This window comes from Ascaphus truei, chromosome 5 (assembly GCF_040206685.1).
Source record: "Ascaphus truei isolate aAscTru1 chromosome 5, aAscTru1.hap1, whole genome shotgun sequence".
NCBI classification, from domain to species: Eukaryota; Metazoa; Chordata; class Amphibia; order Anura; family Ascaphidae; genus Ascaphus; species Ascaphus truei.
This window is the reverse complement of record NC_134487.1, coordinates 156,413,521-156,427,839: the sequence shown is the minus strand read 5'-3', so window position 1 is coordinate 156,427,839 and position 14,319 is coordinate 156,413,521. Positions and strand designations below refer to the sequence as shown.

The 14,319-nt window shown below is 41.3% G+C and overlaps 1 protein-coding gene across 3 annotated transcripts in view; it reads left to right on the top strand.

Moving 5' to 3' along the window:
- Window positions 1–14,319, top strand: part of P4HA2 (prolyl 4-hydroxylase subunit alpha 2) — a 77,754-nt gene that overhangs the window by 58,552 nt on the left and 4,883 nt on the right. Inside the window, exons 13-15 of one of the 3 annotated variants that reach the window (XM_075601114.1) lie at window positions 2,646–2,705; window positions 2,772–2,837; window positions 13,928–13,996. In XM_075601114.1, the coding sequence (XP_075457229.1) occupies window positions 2,646–2,705; window positions 2,772–2,837; window positions 13,928–13,996 (195 nt within the window). The remainder of the gene's footprint in view (window positions 1–2,645; window positions 2,706–2,771; window positions 2,838–13,927; window positions 13,997–14,319) is intronic. The other 2 variants (XM_075601112.1, XM_075601113.1) reach the window with 2 other exon arrangements.

Here is a 14,319-nt window from a genome sequence, read left to right as displayed (position 1 = left end):
CATGGTACCATTTTGCTTTGCTGATTACAATAGTCCATTTTGTTTTAAATATAGCATTTATGTCACATATTTAAGACCTAAACTGATATTTGCCCCCCACAATAATTTTTTTTATAGTTTACATTCAACTTCTGCACATAATTTGTGCAGAGACCAAATTTACAAATGCTCAAATGACAACATTAAAAGGAGGCTTATATAGTATTGTGACATTGACCAATCAGAATGCTCCATACTGCAAATCTATTAGACCTTGTTGATGTGCATAATGTGTGCACCTCATATACAGAACTATCAGACAAGGGGATTTCTGATTGGCTTTAACTAACTTGTGTTCTTACTCTGCTCCCTGACACCGCAATAGTAGAGATGTGGGAAACTGTCCAAAATGTTAAGCTTTCCACCCCCCATCCCATCCGTCCCCCAAAAAATCATTTCCCTGCAAATTGTTTTGCCACGCCTTAAAGGGGCTAATAATGTAACCAAATTAGTAAGATTTCAGCAAAATGTGTGCGTGCCTTATATATAATCTCGGCATTAAGCAAATCTTGCAATTTGGAGAATTTTGCAAGAGAATCTGGCGATTTTTACAGAATATCACAAAATGAGGATGATAAATAAAATTGACCCGCTTGCGGGCTCTGACTTAACCACAGCTTTTTCCGCAACTCAAAAAAATGGTTCGTGACCTCATGTGAAAGTTTTGCATATCTCTACTACTTATGTGTTTATACCACCTTTAAAGTTAAAGTAGCAGTCATCGCTGTTCACTGGGGCCTTTTGCTTTTAAGAGATCTCTTCTTTGTCTTTTTTTAACACGGTTTTTATTTTTTCAGTCTGATGCTTGGTTTAGTCGATATACATGTTTGTAATATTAAGGGCGTAATTGTATATTCACCGAAGTGGCAGTTTGGGAAGGTTTCGGTCAAAAATCCCTGTAGACTTTATAATTTTGAGCTGGAAAACAGCCCAAACAGCCTCTTCTGTGGATATAGAATAATGCCCTCAGTGACCAGGAGGTTAAAATGAAGCCCTCCCCAGAGCCAATTGTGTTCTAAAGGTTCCTACAGAAGGTCACTTTCAGGGGGGCCAGATACTAAGGAGCACATGCATCAAGCACCGGTCCGGTTATCTCAATGGGAAATAACGCCGGAATGGGTGTGATAACCAGTACCAGCACTTAATGCAAGTGCCCCTAAGTTTCTAACATTATAGGAGCTAAACTTATAAAGGATTCTGGAGGGGTTTTGCTGCTTTAAAACTTTCCTAACTCCATTTGCATTTACCAGTAATGGTGCAAGTAGACCAGTGGTTGGCAACATGATACACCTCAAGGGCCACGAGGGCCAATCGCTCCCTATAACTCCTCTTATCGCCCTATATTTCATTCACTCGTCTCTTCCTTGTGCTGATCTTTCTCCCCCACTTTGTCTGTGCTCATCTCTCCCCCCTCTCTGTCTCCCCCCTCCTCTCTCACTGTCTCCCACACCTCTCCCTCACTCTGTCTCCCCTACCTCTCTCTCTCTCTCTCTGCCCCTCCTCCCCTACCTCTGTATTTCCCCCCCACCTCTCTCTCACACTCTGTCCCTTCCCCCACATTTCTCTCTAAGGCTGCGTCCATGGTCGGGCAGACCGTGTGGAGGCGTGCGCACGCTGACTGATCAAACTGCTCAAGGCTGTGATCGCTTCCATGCGGCGTGCGGGCGCACGCGTGCAGAAACGGGAGTGGGCACGCGTTGTGCAAGAAATCAGTTCAAACTGATTTCTTGGCGCCACAGTCCAGTCACGTGAGCGGTTCGCTCTCATTGGGCCAGCTCTGTGATGTCACTGGCAGGCCCCTAGACACGCCCACGGACGGCATGCGTACCATGGCCAGGGAAAGCACCCGCTTTCCCTCAGCCTCCGCACAGCTGAACTTACCATGGACGCAGCCTAACTCTCTGCCTCCCACCATATCTCTTTCTCCTTCGCCCTCGCCCTGACCCCACATGCTCATGAGACATACTATACAACTAATAATGGCTATAAATTTGATCATTTCTCTTTTAACAGTGTCAAGCTATTGCCTGACATATAGGGTTTTTGATTATAATTTTCAGTATGGTTATCCTTCTACTTTGAATGGCAGTGTACTGTAGTGCCGACGAGTATTCTAAAACAAATCTGGGGCAATCACAAACAAGACCCAGGTACATCCTGGTACATGCTGGGTACATGCTGCAACATTTCAGTGACATTTCTGCAGACAGAAAAATGGCCCATCGGATTAACAGCGGGGGTCCCTGGCAGTATCATTCAAACTGAATGGGACTGCCAGGGACCCCTGCTGTGTTAATCCGATGGGCCATTAGTCTTTGCAGAAATGTCACTGAAATGTTTGCAGCATGTACCCAGCATGTACCTGGATGTACCCAGCATGTACCTGGATCTTGTTGGTGATAGACCCAGATTTTCCAAGGCAAGTTTAAGAATACTCGTCGGCGCACCTGTAGAAAAGAAGCTCCTCCAGGAACTGCTGCTTTGCGATAGTTATGAGAACCCTGTCCTACTGTAAGCCCTTAAAATGAAACTTGCACTACCTGAAATGACAATACAAAACTGGGCCATCCTACATGAATCTGGGTTAAAGTTATTATCTGTTGCAGCGTCCCTTTGACAGAAATCTCAAAACGGATGGAAATAGGCTTGCAACATTTCTTAACTATGTAAGTACCTTTGTATCTGTCCATGACCCCTTGAGGTCTGCAGTTCATTCTCATTTAATTTTATAGAAAGAGGAACCTGATGCTTTCAAGCGTTTAGGGACTGGGAATCGTGTGGCCACTTTTTTAAACTACGTAAGTATGTCAGCGCCAGCGGAGTTGAAATGTTGTTGCCGGCCAGAGTGGAGCAGGTTTGTCAAATGCTTGTTAAGATGCTTCCTTTGATAGGAATCGTAAAGGTGATCAGCTGTTCTCACTGTGGTATGCAAAGGCACCTATTTAATATGCTAATTCCTCATGCTGGTGGAGACCAACTCCAATCCAATGAATGGGACTTGCATTTTTAGTACAGGGAAGCAACTTCACAGAATATTGAATACACTCTATGCAAAGCTCAAAGCTGACTCCTAAAAGCGCCTTATTCAATATGCTCTACAGCTACTTTGGAGAAGATTCTATTTAAATGAAGCTGGATTCCATCAATGTGGAGCGTATTTCCAGTATGCTACAGTAACTGAAACTATAATAAAAGTTTCCTTATTTTTTAAAATACCTACCCATGAGTGCTCACATCCTTACTCCCTTGTTTATCTTATCCAAGAGTGTGCACAGTGATTTACCACAGTATATATGTGTGTATGTATATATGTATATACAGTATGTATGTGTGTGTATATATATCCATTATGCCAGGTATATATTACAAATTCATATACACCCTCAATAGAAAAGATAGAAATTCCCTAAAGGGAACAAAATGTGAACTCTTTGCCGCTTTGCATTTTATTTTCACTTTCGCTCATTTCTGTATGGCGTTATGCAATGACTTTGTTCGGGGATGATGTCTGACTTTTCTGTGCAATTGTCAAATCTGATTTTCTTCTGAGTTTCTTAAAAAGGGCCCATGGTATCTTGTATCATCTTCAAACATTTCATGCCAAAATAGTTTATAACCATACTTAAGAATAGATTTCTATTTATCACCAAAATTATTCATGCTGACACCTGTATGGTTGAAAGTTATTAATTAAGTTCTAGTGCAGGGGTGGCCAACTCCTGTCCTCAAAGGGCCACCAAAAGGCCAGGTATTAGGGATATCCCTGCTTCAGCACAGGTAGCTCAATCAGTGGATCAGTCATTGACTGAGCCAACTGGGCTGAAGCAGGAATATCCCTTAAACTTGACCTCTTGGTAGCCCTTGAGGACTGAGTTAGCCACCCCTGTCCTAGTGCTATCCTTGATAGGCTTCGGCATTAAGTTGAGGGACGTAATAAAGACATGATGATCGCAATTATACTAATATTCCGTGTGGGTTGACTTAAAGGTGCATTTCCCCTCCTCTTTTTTGCATTGGTGGGGAACAGGGGGTACCCAAAGATGAACCGCGTTTATTTCAGCTCTGTTGACTCCCTGGTTCCCAAGGTACTTATCATGAGAGGTAGCAACCGTACTTCCATATATATAAATTGACCTCATCACACGGCCATAGGAAGTCATTCTGGCTTCCTATTGGCCCAATACTAGTTCTACTTTTACAGGTATGTATCTCGGGAACCAAGGAGTCCCCAGAGATTAAATTAATGCAGCTCACCTCGGGAACCCCCTACTTCCTATCCATGTAACAAAAAAAATGGTGGTGGTCAAAAATAAAATAAGCTGGTGGAAATGACTCTTTAAGATCACAAGAGATTTGCCTAAGGCAGTGGTCAATAACGTTTTTGAACTACGACCCCAAGAGCCTTTTCATTTCCTTTGGCACCCCATTCTGTATTCTGACTTCCTTGTATTTCCACATTAGTATGTCCCTCCTGTATCTCTGGCTACAAAGTCTGGCTATAAAGTTTCCTTCATCTGTCAAGGCAGATACAATAGATTTGTTCAAAAAAAGGTTGGACATCTTTTTAGATGGGAAAGGTATACAGGGATATACCAAATAAGTATACATGGGAAGGATGTTGATCCAGGGATTAATCCGATTGCCAATTCTTGGAGTCAGGAAGGAATTAATTTTTCCCCTTAATGGGGTTTTTTGTTTGCCTTCCTCTGGATCAATAAGTAAGTATAGATATAGAATAAAGTATCTGTTGTCTGAATTTAGCATAGGTTGAACTTGATGGACGTACGTCTTTTTTCAACCTCATCTACTATGTAACTATGTAACTATGTAAGGGTTGCCAGCCCCAAAGTGTGGAAAAATAAACACAATCATAGGTAAAGAAAACAGTTTGCTCATTTTTGTTTCTTTAGATATTAATTAAGTTCTGTAGCAATACAGTTTGCATTTTTCTTTTAAATAGATGCAGCAGTTGCTTAGCTTTAAGAAAATGTAATGACCTAATCTGCCGATCGATCGGCAAATTGCCTGCTTCCGCGGGCTCACAATATGGCTGCCTGTTTTAAAAGGAAGTGCTGTGCTTTTGTAAATAGTTGCTTTAGCACCCTAAGGACCCTTAATACATTACAACTCATTAAAAGGGGCATAACGAGTGGGGAAAATATAGGCTTTTGGATGTATTGCTGCTTTAAGAAGTTTATTTTCATTGGGGTCTGTAAATGTCAATTAAGTATTTACTCAGGTCCTGTTAGAGGTCCAATGAAGATGTGGGAGGAGAAAGGGGGTCTTATACTGTATGTGAAGACTTCTATTGAGGAGAGTTGCGAGAGGAAATCAAACCCTCCAATGTCTCAGCTCAGCATGTTTACTAGTAATTAACTTAAACTAACTTAAATTAACTAATTGCATCACTTAAATTTCAATCCTTAAACATGTCACTACCATTGATTCATTTTGGTCATAGGAGGGACTGCACCTTCAAACACTTATCTAAATAGAAGTAAATGAAAAAGAAACAAAATGCTACAATTGTTTGGAGGATATTCATGGAGTTAAGAAATCCAGTTGAAATCAAAGGATTGCAGCACTTTATTATAGGTTTTTTTTAGGTAGACACAATACTCCTTAAAGAAGCATGCAGCATTCACAATAGTTTTATACAATGCTTTTTATTTTGTACATTTCACAAAAACATACATAAATATAAGCAGACATTCTTGAATGGTTCAGCATAAAACTAAGATATATTAATTATACAATGATTGTAACAAGTTTTGCTCTCAAAGAGTTACATTCTTTGGATCCAAAAAAAGTCTGATTATAGGAACTCAAAAACTGGGGCTATTTTCAGGAGCCTAAAATGACAGAGTTGACTTCCTGCCCTGACAGAGCACACTACAGTATACTGTGTGCCACTGTGGTCATCACACTTTTGCTGAAAGCAGCTCACGTGGAACCTAGAAGTACTGTACAACTCTGAATTTGTGACATTTCTGCGTGCAGAAACACGGCATGCAGTACTAAATACCTCTTTCCAGCATATATAGCGAATGTGACTATGATAGAGCATTGATTTGTAGTTATTCCAGGGACAGCTTCTGTGCGCAGGAGTAGTTTTCTGCCCTTGGGAAAATGATAGGCTGTCACGGCACATAATGTACAGTTAGGTCATAGGAAACTTCTCCCAATTGATCTTCATCCCAAAAAGTTAAGATGGCAATTTTATTTCACTTCAATGAAGATTATGTAAAACTTTCCATTACAGAGCGTACAGCAATGAAGTCTGCTTAACCCCTCAGCTTCTTTCAGTATCCCCATTGCAAATTATAGGGGGCTGACTAGGGGGTTGTGAAAATGTGAACACATCATTAGTCTGTAGAGAAATTGGGTATATAACAATATGCAATATGCTGACATACCATAGTTGGAAAGATCTCCAAGCTGTATTTTCAATACAAAATAGTGTTTATTTTACATAAAGAAAAAAAACAAAGTTTAGGCCATAATGGCCTTCATCAGGGTAGATATATTTATTTATTACAATATGATGACACACATAAAAAAAATTTATGAACAGGTGGAGAAATTTCTTACAGACGGTGTCCAGGAAGCTTCTGGATTTTTAAGCACTAGGATGTGCAAATCTGTCTATTTGAATTGCTGTTTTTGTAACAATACAGTTAAATTACCCATTCAACCCAGACTGAGACGTAAAGCATTTTACAAAAAATCTTCATGGCAGACATTTTTAAGACTCCCCTCAAAAATAGATTTTTAAATTAATATATCTTTAAAATGAAAACGACTAAAGGTTTGCAGGCTGTGGTTCAGATACAGTATGTACAATAGGACCTTAAAAAGGACAAAAAGTGGAGTGCAGTCATGAACCACGATTAACCTTTGGCAAAATGGTGTGTCTGACTCCCACCCGTTCCCCAAATAGTATGCCTGCCTGCCATTGTTTTATAGTTGTAAATAGCAAATGCCTTGTAGTACTGTAATTTTGCTGTATACCGCTATGTACGATGTAGAAGGTGTGTGATGTTTCTCCTTCTCAATACGTCTCCTCCATAAAAAGTTCTTCTATAAGTGACAAAAGCATCAGAACAATACTAATTTGCAGCAAACAGTGTTCCCAGTATGCACGTTAAAATGAATAAATAAGATGGCAGACACTTGCATGTCAGTATAACAGAAATTGTAAACCGTGCAAATTCATTGTAAGACATGAACGGGCCACGTAGAAACAATATAATTCCTGCCAAACGAATAACATTGATAAATGCATGTTTTGTAACAGAGGTTGATATGAGAACGGAAGGTGCACTCACGCGTATTCCGGGGTATTTGTCTTGGGTGCACGCTCTGGACCAGGTCGGTGCTAGTAGTAATAGATATAGTTTATCCAAAAGTAGGACATGATGACACTCCAGAGGACTTGGGGCCTCATGCAGTAAGCCCCGATAAGGCTTTTTCGGCATTTTATAGCCGTTTTTTGCCCTCCTGATTCAGTAAGCCCCGATAAGTGGGAATTATCGGCAACTTTTCTTGCGAAAAAATTTTTTTCGCCACCCGGCTGCCGATAAGCCACTTATCGGGACTTTTTTTTCCCGCCTGAATTCAGTAAGCCCCGATCAGCTTTTTGGTGCTGATCGGCAGGCCAGATTGGAGATTTTATGGCCAATCCAGCCCGCCAACTAAAGTTGGCAACTTGCTGAAGGAGAAGCATCGGCAAGGGCGACACTTAGGAAAAATCAGCCCTTTTTCCTGCCTGTGATTGATGCCGGGGGTCTCCGGAGCTGATACCCGCACCGGAGCCCCCCGGCATGCATCCGAGGCAGGAAAAAGGCATTTAAAAGCCACTTCATTACCTTAGCGGCTAACCGCTAAGGCAATGAAGGGGTTAACCCACCGTGCCAGCGTTATTGTGGGTAGCGGGGATGGGTGAGGGGGGTATTTGGCCCTGGGTGTGAGTTTAGGACTTGCGGGGGGGTTGCGAGGGCACTTAACCCCTTCACGACCGTAGCAGTTAATACCGCTACGGTCCTGAAGGGGTTAAGGCCTCCCGCTACCCACCCGCAAGCCCTAAACTACCACCGTTGGGGCTAATACCCCTTTCACCCACCCCCACTAGCCACAATATTAAAAAAATACACACCCCAGCCCCACAATAACTACATAAATAAATAATTATATTATATATATATATATATATATATATATATATATACCCAACAACACCTATACCCCCCTAACATACTGTATAGTAATTGGTACAATGACTATTATCCACAAAAGGATAATAGTGCAGTTGTCCATTTACAATACATACACAACAATAAAGACTTTAAATACATATAGCACTCACCCATGTCCCACTGCCACGATGAAGGCCATCCTCATCTTAATCCTGCCCATGCCCCATCCGCTTCTGCAAAACAAACACAAGAATTACAACATCCAAATTAATGTCCCCTAACCCCTTAATCACCATAGCGGTTATTAACCGCTACAGTTATTAAGGGGTTAAGCCACCATCACCCACATACCCTCCCCCACAAAGCCCCCCAACCACCCTCACCCAATACCCACAGGGGAGTCCTACCAAATACCCTTGGGCCTAATACCCCCTCCCCCAGCACATACAGTACAATAATGTGCCAAATAACTATTATCCACATAGGGATAATACATTATTTGGCCATTATTAAACACATTCAATAACGTTAAAATGTAAATAAAATTGTACTAACCTCATCAATAAGAAGTCTCCGTCGCCAGCATCATCCTTGGGGTCCGTTGCCAACATTAGAAATAGCCACAACATTTCAATATCATTAACATAACACTGAACCCCTTAATCACCTTATCGGGTACTAACCTGAAAGGTAATTAAGGGGTGAAGCCATCCTGCAATGCCTACAACAGTTATGCATAACATCTTCAGTGAAATAAAAACCAATTGCCTAACCAAATTCCATTTAATCATTCAATCTGTAGGCTCACATGCCTCATAAAACATTGCATTTACAGTGTATACATGTAGCATAACATGTAAACTGCATGTACACGCTGCAAATCAATGTTAACAATACAATAATGCCACTCAAATCGCCATACATCACAAGAAGTATATTATTTAATACAATAAACTCACCATCAATGAATTACCACACAGCAATTACATCCCTAAACAATTAAAATACCATCCATACCAATTACACAATGAACTAAAGCTATCCTAACAGAGAACCACTTCAAAACATAGAAAAAAGTACACCAACAAATACAATATACTAAAGCAAGGCTTTCCATATCCTATTGTACGGCCTGGAAGCCCAAAACTTACATCTGTCTAAAAATAAAATACATTTAGCACACATCAATGCATAGCCACAATGATTAACAATACAGAATTAGAAGCTTTAACAACACTATCATTTCTTACCCTGTATATATATCTGTACACATACATACAGACATACATACAGTGGGAAGAAATGATATGCATTATAAAAAATGAAAACATGAAAAAGCAACACAAAAAACAGTTACATTAAGTACATTTCTTTATTTAACTTACCATTACTTGCCCCCACCGACTCCCGTTGATCAGCTTACTCACGAACCAATCCACGACACCATCCACGACACCATCCAGGAACAAATCCACGACACCATCCAGGAACAAATCCACGACACCATCCAGGAACAAATCCACGACACCATCCAGGAACCAATCCAAGAACAAGTGCAGGAACCAATCCAGGAAGCAAGCCACGAAGAAATCCAAGAAACAATCCACGACACGATCCAGGAACAGGAACCCATAAAAGAAAAGAAAAAAACAAATTAAACATTAAAATAATAAAACATGACAATCAAGGGTTGTACTAGTTTTATTATTAGTGAATCTGTATTACAATACCTTGTTCCGGGGTCTTCTTGACATCCGGTGCCACGCCCTGGTCTTCAATCTTCAGGAGGAGGTCCGTCCTCCTCGGCATCTGCCTTCAAAATGAGACGACATAGGCTTTTATAGGCCTATGACGTCACATTTGTCGTCATATGGTTCCCACGGCCCTGATTGGGCCGTGAAAACCATGTGTTTTGGCCGATGTAAAAAAATTGATGACGTCACTTAAAGGCAATGCCAGCACAGCCAATCAGAATGGCTTTGCTGCTATTGCCTTTAAGAAAACGTCATGAAATGACACATGGCCGGACTCACATGGTACTTGAACCAATCAGAGTAGGGATGGAGTTCCCACGCTCTGATTGGCTGGCTTACCATGTGAGTCCGGCCATGTGTCATTTCATGACGTTTTCTTAAAGGCAATAGCAGCAAAGCCATTCTGATTGGCTGTGCTGGCATTGCCTTTAAGTGACGTCATCAATTTTTTTACATCGGCCAAAACACATGGTTTTCACGGCCCAATCAGGGCCGTGGGAACCATATGACGACAAATGTGACGTCATAGGCCTATAAAAGCCTATGTCGTCTCATTTTGAAGGCAGATGCCGAGGAGGACGGACCTCCTCCTGAAGATTGAAGACCAGGGCGTGGCACCAGATGTCAAGAAGACCCCGGAACAAGGTATTGTAATACAGATTCACTAAGAATAAAACTAGTACAACCCTTGATTGTCATGTTTTATTATTTTAATGTTTAATTTGTTTTTTTCTTTTCTTTTATGGGTTCCTGTTCCTGGATCGTGTCGTGGATTGTTTCTTGGATTTCTTCGTGGCTTGCTTCCTGGATTGGTTCCTGCACTTGTTCTTGGATTTGTTCCTGGATGGTGTCGTGGATTTGTTCCTGGATGGTGTCGTGGATTTGTTCCTGGATGGTGTCGTGGATGGTGTCGTGGATTGGTTCGTGAGTAAGCTGATCAACGGGAGTCGGTGGGGGCAAGTAATGGTAAGTTAAATAAAGAAATGTACTTAATGTAACTGTTTTTTGTGTTGCTTTTTCATGTTTTCATTTTTTATAATGCATATCATTTCTTCCCACTGTATGTATGTCTGTATGTATGTGTACAGATATATATACAGGGTAAGAAATGATAGTGTTGTTAAAGCTTCTAATTCTGTATTGTTAATCATTGTGGCTATGCATTGATGTGTGCTAAATGTATTTTATTTTTAGACAGATGTAAGTTTTGGGCTTCCAGGCCGTACAATAGGATATGGAAAGCCTTGCTTTAGTATATTGTATTTGTTGGTGTACTTTTTTCTATGTTTTGAAGTGGTTCTCTGTTAGGATAGCTTTAGTTCATTGTGTAATTGGTATGGATGGTATTTTAATTGTTTAGGGATGTAATTGCTGTGTGGTAATTCATTGATGGTGAGTTTATTGTATTAAATAATATACTTCTTGTGATGTATGGCGATTTGAGTGGCATTATTGTATTGTTAACATTGATTTGCAGCGTGTACATGCAGTTTACATGTTATGCTACATGTATACACTGTAAATGCAATGTTTTATGAGGCATGTGAGCCTACAGATTGAATGATTAAATGGAATTTGGTTAGGCAATTGGTTTTTATTTCACTGAAGATGTTATGCATAACTGTTGTAGGCATTGCAGGATGGCTTCACCCCTTAATTACCTTTCAGGTTAGTACCCGATAAGGTGATTAAGGGGTTCAGTGTTATGTTAATGATATTGAAATGTTGTGGCTATTTCTAATGTTGGCAACGGACCCCAAGGATGATGCTGGCGACGGAGACTTCTTATTGATGAGGTTAGTACAATTTTATTTACATTTTAACGTTATTGAATGTGTTTAATAATGGCCAAATAATGTATTATCCCTATGTGGATAATAGTTATTTGGCACATTATTGTACTGTATGTGCTGGGGGAGGGGGTATTAGGCCCAAGGGTATTTGGTAGGACTCCCCTGTGGGTATTGGGTGAGGGTGGTTGGGGGGCTTTGTGGGGGAGGGTATGTGGGTGATGGTGGCTTAACCCCTTAATAACTGTAGCGGTTAATAACCGCTATGGTGATTAAGGGGTTAGGGGACATTAATTTGGATGTTGTAATTCTTGTGTTTGTTTTGCAGAAGCGGATGGGGCATGGGCAGGATGAAGATGAGGATGGCCTTCATCGTGGCAGTGGGACATGGGTGAGTGCTATATGTATTTAAAGTCTTTATTGTTGTGTAAGTATTGTAAATGGACAACTGCACTATTATCCTTTTGTGGATAATAGTCATTCTGCCCATTACTATACTGTATGTTGTGTATTGCTGCTATGTTTATTGGGGGCATTTGTCCCCAATAAACATGCTACTATGCGTTAACCCCTTCATTGCCTTAGCGGCTATCCGCTATCGTAATGAAGCAGCATTAATGTATTTTAATAATATTGTGCGGAAGCAGGAGGCCCCCTGAGCTGAAGCGCATTTATTTGTGGCTCAGAGACCCCCTGCCTCCCGAGTTACAGGCCCCGGTTTGGGCCATCGGTTACAGTGTGGACGCCATGTTTATTGCGGGGACGCTATAAACATGGCGGCGACACTGCCACCCGATGACACATACCGGGGCCTGTAACTCGGGAAGCAGGGGGTCCCTGGTCCACAAAGCAATGCGGTTCAGCTCAGGGGACCCCCTGCTCACTGTACAGTATAATTAAAAAGACATTCATGCTGCTTCATTACCGTTGCACATAGCCGCCAAGGTAAGGAACGAGTCTTTATTGATGTGTGTGTGTTTTATTTATACTATACATGTGCAGAGGGTCTCCGGAGCAGAACAGCGTTGGTTTGAGGTCCGGGGACCCCCTGCCCCCCCCGAGATACAGGCCCCTTTATGGGGTGCCGGTATCCCTCTGGTTTGTTTACAGGCCGCGGTCACGTGATCGGGACCTTTAAACGCCGAGGGATACCGGCACCTCATAAAGGGACCTGTATCTCGGGGGGCAGGGGGTCCCCGGACCTCAAACCAACGCGGTTCAGCTCCGAAGACCCCCTGCACATGTAGAGTATAAATAAAAGTTGTTTTTAAATACTTTTTTTGGTGCCGAAGTTTGCGCTGAGAGAGCGGCTTGTCTCTCTCAGCTGCAAACATCTATCGGCACCAAAGGCTTATCGGGAGCCTTATCGGGAGCCAGGCTGTATCGCCACAGCTCATCGGCAGCTTTGCTTTCGCAGTGCTTCAGCAGGGATCGGAAGGATTCGGCCCTTACTGAATACTGCGAGGGCAAATCGCCCAAAAAATACATTTTCGCAATTCGTGCCGAAAATTTTGTATCGGGGCTTACTGCATGAGGCCCTTGGTTATAATAAAGTGAAAAAGGTTTTATTGATAAATGGTCGACGTTTCGGTTCACAACTTGATAAGATTCAGGTTGTGAACCGAAACGTCGATCATTTATCAATAAAACCTTTTTCACTTTATTATTACCAAGACCTCATGAGTACTGTTATGTTCTAACTTTGGATGAACTATATCAGTTTTGTAACAGAGACATTTTTTCCCAGCCGTGAAATGTGCATTTATATCCATGATCATAATTGGGGGGTTTTATGAGAGCTACTGTACTCTATTATTTTTCACAAAAAGACCACTTTCTGTCACATTCATAGTCTGTACAATAAATGAGTCCAGTTTTAAACTGCGTTAGTAATAAGCAAATGGTCTTATCAGTTTGTAGTGTTCTTAAAAACTCATCCCAAAGACCCCGAAAATGTTACCAGTGGGGAAAAAAAGACTGATTCTTTCATTTAGCTGAATGTCAGGGTTTTTTTTTTTTTTTTTTTTGCTGATCATCTTGGGGTTTTTTGAGGGAGGCTTATACAGTCCTGACAGATTTTTTATATTATACTGCTACCACTGTACCTGTCCTATTAACGTTAACATAACTGTGACCTGACTTTCCCCAGATGAGTGATGTACAGGCCGGAGGTGCTACTGTTTTTCCAGATTTTGGGGCAGTAATTAGGCCCAAAAAGGTAAGGGCTTGATTTAATTTGAAAATCAGATAACACAATTTACCAGCAATGTCACTGCATGATTGTGCAATGTGTTATATTTATTTGTGTTAAGTAGTGATTATAGCTTTGTGCAGCAGTTCATACAGTAATTGCAGGGGGTGAAAAACTGTCACCTTTATAAGAGCAGAGATCATTATCCATTCAAGACTGCTTTCTGGCTCTGTTTCTCTTCAAATCCCCACTAACAGGCAAGACGACATGGGATATCCGTGTCTTACCTGCAAAACCAGTTGAGCAAAGGAATGGGATACCTTTTTGGTGTCTTGTTTTGCTTCATGTTT